This window comes from Hyla sarda, chromosome 3 (assembly GCF_029499605.1).
Source record: "Hyla sarda isolate aHylSar1 chromosome 3, aHylSar1.hap1, whole genome shotgun sequence".
NCBI classification, from domain to species: domain Eukaryota; kingdom Metazoa; phylum Chordata; class Amphibia; order Anura; family Hylidae; genus Hyla; species Hyla sarda.
This window is the reverse complement of record NC_079191.1, coordinates 142,036,124-142,048,348: the sequence shown is the minus strand read 5'-3', so window position 1 is coordinate 142,048,348 and position 12,225 is coordinate 142,036,124. Positions and strand designations below refer to the sequence as shown.

The 12,225-nt window shown below is 42.3% G+C and overlaps 1 protein-coding gene across 1 annotated transcript in view; it reads right to left on the bottom strand.

The window, feature by feature from the left end:
- The window catches only part of CLDN11 (claudin 11), a 45,933-nt gene extending 39,833 nt beyond the window's left edge, over positions 1-6,100 (bottom strand). The window contains exon 1 of the mRNA XM_056563197.1: positions 5,777-6,100. Coding sequence (XP_056419172.1) covers positions 5,777-6,002 — 226 coding nt within the window. The 5' untranslated portion in view covers positions 6,003-6,100. The remainder of the gene's footprint in view (positions 1-5,776) is intronic.
- Positions 6,101-12,225: the final 6,125 nt, after the last annotated feature.

Genomic DNA, 12,225 nt, shown 5'->3' with positions numbered 1-12,225 from the left:
TGAGGGATCCTAATGATATTATGCCAGCAGCATTGAGGGATCCTGATGGTATTACGCCAGCAGCATTGAGGGATCCTGATGGTATTATGCCGGCAGCATTGAGGGATCCTGGTGGTATTATGCCAGCAGCATTGAGGGATCCTGATGGTATTATGCTGGCAGCATTGAGGGATCCTGGTGGTATTATGCCAGCAGCATTTAGGGATCCTGATGGTATTAGGCCGGCAGTATTGAGGGATCCTGATGGTATCATGCCAGCAGCATTGAGGGATCCTGAATATATTATGCCAGCAGCATTGAGGGATCCTGATGGTATTATGCCAGCAGCATTGAGGGATCTTGATGGTATTATGCCGGCAGCATTTAGGGATCCTGATGGTATTATGCTAGCAGCATTGAGGGATCCTGATGGTATTAGGCCAGCAGCATTGAGGGATCCTGATGGTATTATGCCGGCAGCATTGAGGGATCCTGATGGTATTATGCCGGCAGCATTGAGGGATCCTGATGGTATTATGCCAGCAGCATTGAGGGATCCTGATGGTATTATGCCAGCACCATTGAGGGAACCTGATGGTATTATGCCGGCAGCATTGAGGGATCTTGGTAGTATTATGCCAGCAGCATTGAGGGATCCTGATGGTATTATGCCGGCAGCATTGAGGGATCCTGATGGTATTATGCCAGCAGCATTGAGGGATCCTGATGGTATTATGCCAGCAGTAATGAGGGATCCTATTGGTATTATGCCAGCAGCATTGAGGGATCCTGGTGGTATTATGCCAGCAGCATTGAGGGATCCTGGTGATATTATGCCAGTGGCATTGAGGGATCCTGATGGTATTAGGCCAGCAGCATTGAGGGATCCTGGTGGTATTATGCCAGCAGCATTGAGGGATCCTGATGGTATTATGCCAGAAGCATTGAGGGATCCTGATGGTATTAGGCCGGCAGCATTGAGGGATCCTGATAGTATCATGCCAGCAGCATTGAGGGATCCTGATAGTATCATGCCAGCAGCATTGAGGGATCCTAATGATATTATGCCAGCAGCATTGAGGGATCCTGATGGTATTATGCCAGCAGCATTGAGGGATCCTGATGGTATTATGCCGGCAGCATTGAGGGATCCTGGTGGTATTATGCCAGCAGCATTGAGGGATCCTGATGGTATTATGCTGGCAGCATTGAGGGATCCTGGTGGTATTATGCCAGCAGCATTTAGGGATCCTGATGGTATTATGCCAGCAGCATTGAGGGATCCTGATGGTATTATGCCAGCAGCATTAAGGGATCCTGATGGTATTATGCCAGCAGCATTGAAGGATCCTGGTGGTATTATGCCAGCAGCATTGAGGGATCCTAATGGTATTATGTCAGAAGCATTGAGGGATCCTGATGGTATTGTGCCAGCAGCTTTGAGGGATCCTGATGGTATTATGCCGGCAGCAGTGAGGGATCCTGATGATATTATGCCAGGAGCATTGAGGAATCCTGATGGTATTAGGCCGGCAGCATTGAGGGATCCTGATGGTATTATGCCAGCAGCATTGAGGGATCCTGATGGTATTATGCTGGCAACATTGAGGGATCCTGGTGGTATTATGCCAGCAGCATTGAGGGATCCTGGTGGTATTATGCCAGCAGCATTGAGGGATCCTGGTGGTATTATGCCAGCAGCATTGAGGGATCCTGGTGGTATTATGCCAGCAGCATTGAGGGATCCTGATGGTATTATGCCAGCAGCATTGAGGGATCCTAATGGTATTATGCTGGCAGTAATGAGGGATCCTGATGGTATTATGCTGGCAGTAATGAGGGATCCTGATGGTATTATGCCAGCAGCATTGAGGGATCCTGATGGTATTATGCCAGCAGCATTGAGGGATCCTAATGGTATTATGCTGGCAGTAATGAGGGATCCTGATGGTATTATGCCAGCAGCATTGAGGGATCCTGGTGGTATTATGCCAGCAGCATTGAGGGATCCTGATGGTATTATGCCAGCAGCATTGAGGGATCCTAATGGTATTATGCTGGCAGTAATGAGGGATCCTGATGGTATTATGCTGGCAGTAATGAGGGATCCTGATGGTATTTTGCCAGCAGCATTGACGGATCCTAATGGTATTATGTCAGAAGCACTGAGGGATCCTGATGGTATTATGCCGGCAGCATTGAGGGATCCTGATGGTATTATGCCGGCAGCATTGAGGGATCCTGATGGTATTATGCCAGCAGCATTGAGGGATCCTGATGGTATTATGCCAGCAGCATTGAGGGATCCTGGTGGTATTATGCCGGCAGCAGTGAGGGATCCTGATGGTATTATGCCGGCAGCATTGAGGGATCCTGATAGTATTAGGCCAGCAGCATTGAGGGATCCTGGTGGTATTATGCCAGCAGTATTGATGGATCCTGATGGTATTATGCCAGCAGCATTGAGGGATCCTGATGGTATTATGCCAGCAGCATTGAAGGGATCCTGATGGTATTATGCCAGCAGCATTGAAGGATCCTGATGGTATTATGCCAGCAGCATTGAAGGATCCTGATGGTATTATGCCAGCAGCATTGAAGGATCCTGATGGTATTATGCCAGCAGCATTGAAGGATCCTGATGGTATTATGCTAGCAGCATTGAGGGATCCTGATGGTATTAGGCCGGCAGCATTGAGGGATCCTGATGGTATTATGCCAGCAGCATTGAAGGGATCCTGATGGTATTATGCCAGCAGCATTGAAGGATCCTGATGGTATTATGCCAGCAGCATTGAGAGTTATGTCGCAGCACACTCTTGCTTGCTCAACTCTGGACGAAGCCATCCAGGTGAAGCCCAGGGTCAGTAGAGCAAAGGGTGAGTCACAACATAACCTGTGGACTGTAGATCTGCTTTATGTATTGGCATACACACATTGCATCACAATTTCATGATTAGTTGAGTCAAATGCTAAACCTATAGTGCTTCTAAATGTTAAATGTATATATATATATTTGTATGTGTGGTTTTTGTGTCACAATTTCTACTACAATTCATTGGGGATCGACCAATTATCGGTTTGGCTGATATTATCAGCCGATATTCACGATTTTGAACTTTATCGGTATCGGCAATTACCTTGCCGATAATCTGATAATGCCCAGCCCATCGCTTTAAATCAATGATCTGCAGCGGCGTAGCGGGGGTTGGGTGGGGGGGAGAAATAGCCGAGAATTTATATCGGAATATCAGTATAAATTAACGGCTATCGGCCTTAACCTCCACAGATTATCATAATCGGCCCTAAAAAATCGATATCGGTCGATCCCTACAATTCATATGACTTAGGCAAAAAAGTTACCTACAAGGAAATGTGCAATAAGCAATATCCTAATTCGCATTTAAATAATTAATTTCAGAACTAAAGGTCATATTCCAGGGGAAAGAAAAAAAATTATGAAATTGAAAATAGCTGAACTCTAGTGCAATGTACACCATTTATCAATATGTCATGAGCATACGTGTGTAGTATGGGGGTTCAGAGGCAAATATATATCCATTTTGCATATGCTAATTATATCTCTTAATATTCCACATTCAATCTGCAAAATAAACTTACAAAGCAGTACATAGCCAATTTTGTACATACATACTACTTTTGTACACCAACTGTAACCAGAGACCCTATATTATGAATATGCAGGCTATAAATATAACAAATAATTTATAAATGTAAATAAAAATAAAGGTCAAGAACAAGCAATGACTAAAATGGACAACTATCCATAGAAGTCTATTTATGTGTCCATCATTTACAGCTCTTTATGTCTGATTCTGTATCTGTCTCTATTTGTCCTTATCTTTTTTATCTGTGTGTATTATATTTGTGTCAATCTGTGTAGGAATCCACTATTTATCTAACCATTCATGTATATATGTGTTATCTACATACCTACATAAACCATACATATAACTATGTCCATGGATTAATCTATTTACATCTTTGAATATATATCAATCTATGTTTATACATTTCTATCCATGTCTATCTATTTCAATACTCTTCATGGATATCATTTTCTATCTATCTAGCAGACTGAATGCACAATGAAAGCACCCTGGCACTGGTGCTATCCACATACCTATGTTCTATCTGTCTATCTATCTATCCGTGTATCCTCTATCTATCTATCTATCTATCTATCCATGTATCCTCTATCTATCTATCTATCTGTGTATCCTCTATCTATCTATCTATCCATGTATCCTCTATCTATCCGTGTATCCTCTATCTATCTATCTATCTATCTATCCATGTATCCTCTATCTATCTATCTATCCGTGTATCCTCTATCCATCTATCTATCTATCCGTGTATCCTCTATCTATCTATCTATCTATCCGTGTATCCTCTATCTATCTATCTATCCGTGTATCCTCTATCTATCTATCCGTGTATCCTCCATCTATCTATCTATCTATCCGTGTATCCTCTATCTATCCGTGTATCCTCTATCTATCTATCCGTGTATCCTCTATCTATCTATCTGTGTATCCTCTATCTATCTATCTATCCATCTATCCGTGTATCCTCTATCTATCTATCCATGTATCCTCTATCTATCTGTGTATCCTCTATCTATCCGTGTATCCTCTATCTATCCGTGTATCCTCTATCTATTCGTGTATCCTCTATCTATCTATCCATCCATGTATCCTCTATCTATCCATCTGTGTATCCTCTATTTATCTGTCTATCTATCCGTGTATCCTCTATCTATCTATCTATCTATCTATCTATCTATCTATCGCTACCAATATCTCTCTATGTATATAAATCAATCTGTCTGCCTGTCTATCTATCTATCTGTGAATATATCTCATAACTAATCTAATCTATCAATATCAATCTATATATCTAGCTCATATTTATCTATCTCTCTATGTATCTATCTCTATCTGCTTATCTATCTGATATCTATCTGTCTATCTCAATCTGCCTATCTATCTAAATCAATCTGTCTGCCTATCTATCTATGAATATATCTAATAACTAATCTAATCTATCAATATCAATCAATCTATATATCTAGCACATATCTATCTATCTATCTCAATCTGTCTGCCTATCTATCTATCTATCTATCTATCATCTATCTATCTATGAATATATCTCATAACTAATCTAATCTAACAATATCAATCAATCAATCTATGTATCTAGCTCATATCTATCTAGCTATCTTCCATTCTATCCAGACAAGCTTTCGGGAGTCCTTCTTTTAAGAAGTTCAAAGGACTCCTAAAAGCTTGACTCTTTAAAATACTGTTGGCCCAATAAAGAAGGTATTACAAGATTTTGCAACATTCTATGATTTTGCATCACTGGACGTATATAGATACTTAAAACTATTGTTTCTATCTAAAAAAAACAACAACAAAAAACTGCTAACAGTCCAAAGGCAGATATTTATGAAAGCACCCTGGCATGGGTGCTATCTACCTATACAACTACGCCCATCTATTAGTTTTTCTATCTATTTAAATCTAATCTGACAATCTTTTTATTATGTATCTATCTATCTCTATCTATCTCTATCTAAATCAAATCTATGTATATGTATATATATATATATATATATATATGTCCATTTATTTATCTATCAATCTATTTCTAAATAAATCGTATCTATCTGTCTAAAGAGAACTGCTAGCAGGATGGAGGCAGATGTCCATGGGCACCCTAGCACTGTAAAAAGTTTAGAAAGACCCCTGTAGAGGCACAAGGTGCTTACCAGGCAGTGTGAGGATGTCAGCCAGAGGCTTGCAGTGATAGAGTCCTATAGAGATGACACAATCTGCCCATAGTCCCCTGGAGCCCAGTTCGTCCAGTTTTCTGCAGGTGTTAATGCTGTAGTCGCAGGTCAGCACCCAGTCATTGGTGGTGGTGGCAACGACAACACCAATCCATCCTATAAAACTTGAGACAAACCCAAAAAACTGTAGGCATGTGCCAGCCATGACAGATAGTGCCCTAGAGTAGATAGCAGTAAAGAGCTCCTAATGTTCTATCTGTCAGGACTCTGGAGGAGGATGTGTCCTTTACAAGAAACAGCCAGCATCAATGACCTCCCCTGCCCACTCCTCCTCTTATAAGCTGGGGACCATGAAGCACTTCCAGCCAATAACAGGGAAAAAAGGACTCACTATGGGTGAGGGGCCAATGACATGGAAGAGGGGGAGGTGTTACACTGCGGGGGTCCCTTTACAGCAGATTCAACTGGGGACTTTCCCTAAATCAGTGGTCTCAATCCATGGCCCTCGGCCTTCGGCTGTCCGGGCATGCTGGGATTTGAAGTTTTGCAACATCTGGAGGGCCACGGTTTAAGACCACTGCCCTAAATACTATACCACAAACTTTTATAGTGAATCTGCTCTTTGATCATTTTGTTGACACAATACAAAAAGACAAAATGCAACAAATGTAAACAAATAAACAAACAAACAAATGTATTCTAAATACTCTGTATATGAATTCACTAGATATGTTCAAAACGTTTTTCCTAAAGCGTAAAGAGTTTGGGGGAATTTATCAATTCTATCTATCAATTTATAATTTGTGCGGTGGTAATGTTTACGTGCATCAGATGTATTAAATGGACGCATGGCATGTGATGGTTATGGAGCTAGTACACATTTTTTTAACACTTTAGTACACCATTTTGTATGGTTCCTCCTCTGGAACTTTTTTAATCTGTTGCGCCAAAATGTGCAACTGTTTTTAAAATGCTGTCCACAGCCACATTTGTAATCCAGGTCAGGGCTGGTGAATATTTGTAACAAATTGAGGGTTTTGTGACAAATTGTGCAACAAGACACACATAATAAAAAAATTCATGACTACTGCAAGATGTTAACCATCTATAGTATAGCAAGACCATTTTAGAAAAAGCTTCTAAAAGTCTCTAAGCAGCAAATCTTGCAAAAAAAAAAAAATCAACAACAAGAAAACAGGGTAAAACCAATGATACATTCCCCCCCTTTTGTCCCTGCATTATTACTAACTTGTCATAACATATTATAATATTCAGCAAAGCGAACGTGTCACTGAGGCTGGAAATGTCGCCTTCTTTCTCAATTAGCATGCCTGTAGAGACCACTAGTGGTCATTTTCGGTAATGCAATGATACACACAGGCTATTGAATAAACTGCACGCGTAATCCAATAACAAAATTCCAATTTAGAAAAAAAAAAAGGATGCAATCAGTCATATAAAATACTCTCTGTCATCATATTGTAACCTGGTCTTTTTAATATGTAATGACTCTGTTTATTATTCTATGTACTTTTATTTTCTTATTCTCAAATATCTGTTTTAAAGAAAAATTCTTTAATAAAAAAACAGTTATAAAAAAAATACTCTCTGTCTTGATGGCATGTGCGAGACATGATGTCCCAGATGTGCTCAATCGGATTCAGGTCTGGGGAACGGGCGGGCCAGTCCATAGCATCAATGCCTTCCTCTTGCAGGAACCGCTGACACACTCCAGCCACATGAGGTCTAGCATTGTCTTGCATTAGGAGGAACCCAGGGCACACCGCACCAGCATATGGTCTCACAAGGGGTCTGCGGATCTCAGGTTACCACTGGCAAGCACATGGAGGGCTGTGCGGCCCCCCCAAAGAAATGCCACCCCCCACCATTACTCACCCACCGTCAAACTGGTCATGCTGGAGAATGTTGCAGGCAGCAGAACGTTCTCCACGGCGTCACCAGACTCTGTTACGTCTGCCACATGTGTTCAGTGTGAACCTGCTTTCATCTGTGAAGAGCACAGGGCGCCAGTAGTGAATTTGCCAATCTTGGTGTTCTCTGGCAAATGCCAAACATCCTGCATGGTGTTGGGCTGTAAGCACAACCCCCACCTGCAGACGTCGGGCCCTCATACCACCCTCATGGATTCTGTTTCTGACTGTTTGAGTGGACACATGTACAGGTCTGCTGGAGGTCATTTTTCAGGGCTCTGTCAGTGCTCCTCCTGATCCTCCTTGCACAAAGGCAGAGGTAGGGGGTCCTGCTGCTGGGTTGTTGCCCTCCTACGGCCTCCTCCACATCTCCTGATGTACTGGCCTGTCTCCTAGTAGCGCTTCAAGGCTGTGAACACTACGCTGACAAACACAGCAAACCTTCTTGCCACAGCTTGTATTAATGTGCCATCCAGGATGAGCTACACTACCTTAGCCACTTTGGTGGGTTGTAGACTCCTTCTCATGCTACCACCAGAGTGAAAGCACCGCCAGCATTCAAAAGTGACCAAAACATCAGCCAGGAAGCATAGGAACTGAGAAGTGGTCTGTGGTCACTACCTGCAGAACCACTCCTTTATTGGGGGTATCTTGCTATTTGCCAATAACTCCCACCTGTTGTCTGTTCCATTTGCACAACAGCATGTGAAACTGATTGTCAATCAGTGTTGCTTCCTGAGTGGACAGTGGGATTTCACAGAAGTGTGATTGACGTGGAGTTACATTGTATTGTTTAAGTGTTCCCTTTATTTTTTTGAGCAGTGTAGTTAGTGCTTAGACAAGCAGGTTTGATTATGTGCTAATGTGAATCCAGCTGTATATTTAGTTTTAGACAATAAAGTGACTGTCTCTAACTGATGTTTACCCATCTCTAGTACACACACTAAGAATGTAGGGATGAAGAAATGTTTTTACACATGGGCCAATTGACTTAAAAAGCCAGATTGTAATCAATAAGTGACTACATATTTTTTTTTTTTTTTTGCCATATCCCTTAAAGGAAAACTGTCAGCCAGTTCCCTCACACTAAACCCAATACACTGGGTTATAGTGAGGGTGAACAGGAGTCTCTAAAGGGTTCACTTACTTTGTAAAGTTTTGTTGTCGTGAGAGTTGTGGGTCGGGAGAGCCGCTCTGCGCTGCGTAACTGCGCATGCGCTGGTCCTTCACTACACCCGGATGTCGGGAGTAGCGAAGAACCGGAGCATGCGCAGTTACGCAGCGCAGATCGGCTCTCCCGAAGCACAGCCCTCACATTATCAGGACATGAGAGCTGGGTAAAAAATTCAGCGCATGCACTCAGAACACAGAGCGCTGCGCTCAGGGGGCATATAACTCCACGTCACTAGGACATGGAGTAGCATTAAATGAATATTCAACAAGGGGGGCGGACTTTGGCGCCTTCCCCGGAACCCAAAGAAAGACTGGGGGGGGACACGCCTGCAGAGCGCAACACAGGAGGTGAAGTACTACACTTTAGAGGACACTAACTCAGCAGCAACAAAACTTCACAAAGTAAGTGAACCCTTTAGAGACTCCTGTTCACCCAGACTATAACCCAGTGTATTGGGTTCAGTGTGGGTGAACTGGATGACAGTTTTCCTTTAAGTATAGGTGTATTTTCTGGGTCTCAAGAGGTATAGTCTGCTGTGCTTTTGAGTTCTGAAAAACACATGTAAACATGCAGGAAATTAGCCAAATGTAGTGACTAGTTGACCATATTCAGGTCAATAAAGTCTATTGGACGCATTCTGGTACATAAATGTTTCCAACATATACATGAAGCATAGGGCACAATTGTTATGTAAATGAGCCCTAATATGGCTAATGCTACATCTATGTGGAAACAATTTTCAGAGGAAAAACTGTTTTAATAGCCAACTCAAGTTTTGGGCCCCACCATTGAAATTAGCTTTTTCATTCAGTCCTATTGCCACGGTCCCTACCAATGCCGTCTGGCGTAACAGACATTTGTGAAAGAATGGGTCATTCTAAAGAGCTCACTGAACTCCAACGTGGTACTGTAATAGGGTGCCAACACTGCAACAAGTCACTTCATGAAATTTCTTTGCTCTTACTGTAGATCTTTCAACAACACTTGTGACTGGTATTAATAAAAAGTGTAGGTGTTAGGTACCACAGCAACTTGGCCACAAAGTAGAGACCACTTAAAGCGTACCTGTCATAGTGCAAAATAAAAAAAAAAGTGATGTTACTCAGTACCTAATCCTAATCCTCAGTACCGAATATATCATGTTTGTGTGACTAGGACCTTTATATCCCTAACAAATAGCATTTATATGTTGCTCACTTGCTTTTTCTTCTTGCCTTATGGAGGGGGCGTGTCAATCTCTCTCCTTCACTGTGGATTACTCATCTGCAGTCTGGGAGCAAATTGGCAGTCTGCAAATCACTGCACAGTCGTTTTTATGCATACATTTTCTATCTGTTCCTAGTAAAGCTGGATGCTAATCAACATAGCGGTCACTATGTGTGTGATTCAACTTTCACAGACTCCTGAATGTCAGATCAGCTTCTTTGTCATTCAGGAGTCAGAGAAAGCTTTGGCTGTTCAAGCATGCTGGGAGTTGTAGTTTTGAATTGCAACAGCTGGAGTTGCAGTGTTTGTAAAGCAATATGTTAGAGCAGTGTTGCTTTTAGCTGTTGCAAAACTACAATTCCCAGCATGCCCACACATTCTTTGTAGTTCTGTAAGAGCTGGAGACACACAGCTGGTGAATACACAGCTCTAAAACAAAGTTTTACAAAGATTGTACCCCAAGTTGTTGCAAAACTACAACTCCCATCATGGGAAATGTAGTTTAGGAACAGCTGAAGGCTGTAGTGGTGCAATGGTGTTCTCCTATACTGGATACCAACACACTTTATGGACGGTATCCAGTATGCTGCAAAATACAGAGTAGTCTGTCTGCATAAAGACAGATGACCCCTAGTGGCGGCTATTTTCGTTTTAGGTTTTTTAGTAAAATTGAAAAAAGTAATCTTATCAGCAGTACTAGAAAATATAAAAAGTTTTTCATAATGACAGTGCCTCTTTAAGGTTACAGAATGGGGTCCCCAAGTTCTGATGCATAAAACTCACCAAACATGCACTGGAAGCTTAAACCCTTAAGGACCCAGCCAATTTTCACTGTAGGACCCGGCCATTTTTTGCACATCTGACCACTGTCACTTTAAGCACTAATAACTCTGGGATGTTTTTACCTATCATTCTGATTCTGAGAATGCTTTTTCGTGACATATTCTACTTTGTGTTAGTGGTAAAATTTTGTCGATACTTGCATCATTTCTTGGTGAAAAATTCAAAAATTTTATGAAAAAATTTAAAATTTAGCATTTTTTAAAGTTTGAAGCTCTCTGCTTATAAGTAAAATAGACATTCCAAATAAATTACCGTATTTATCGGTGTATAACACGCACTTTTTAGGCATGACGTCATGCGCTGCGCCGTGCAGCGCATAGCAACGACGCAGGGGACGCACGCCGGAGGCCTGCAGCAGCGCAGACCCGACCCCAGCAACAGGTAATTATGCCACCGGGGATGGGGGGAGGCAACGGTGCGCCGGTAATGGGTGCCGCTGCCCCTTCTCTCCCCCTGGCTGTCGGCGCCGCTTCTCTCCCCCTGGCTATCGGCGCCGGCAATGGGGCGCCGGCACTGATAGTCAGGGGGAGAGAACGGGCAGCGGCACCGATAGCCAGGGGGAGAGAAGGGCCAGCAGCAGGGCTCTAGACCCCAGGAAAGGCAGGGGGAGAGAAGCGGGCAGCGACGGCCTCTCTCCCCCTGCCTTTCCTGGGGTTGTATCGGGGTATACACGCGCACACACGCACCCTCATTTTACCATGGATATTTGGGTAAAAAACTATTTTTACCCAAATATTCTTGGTAAAATGAGGGTGCGTGTTATAGGCCGGTGCGTGGTATACCCCGATAAATACGGTATATATTGATTCACATATACAATTCCTACTTTATATTGCCATCATAAAATTTACATGGTTTTACTTTTGGAAGACATCAGAGAGCTTCAAAGTTCAGCAGCAATTTTCCAATTTTTCACAAAATTATCAAAATCAAAATTTTTCAGGGACCAGTTCAGTTTTGAAGTGGATTTCAAGGGCCTTCTTATTAGAAATACCCCACAAAAAAAACACATGGCATACTATTTTGGAAACTAGACCCCTCAAGGAACGTAACAAGGGGTACAGTGAGCCTTAAAGTTGGATGTGTAAATTATTATTTTATCACTAAAATGCTAGTTTTCCCCCAAATTTTACAATGGGTAATAGGAGAAAATGCCCACCAAAATTTGTAACCCCATCTCTTCTGAGTATGGAAATACCCCATGTGTTGACATCAAGTGCACTGCAGGCGAACTACAATACTCAGAAGAGAAGGAGTCACATTTGGCTTTTGAA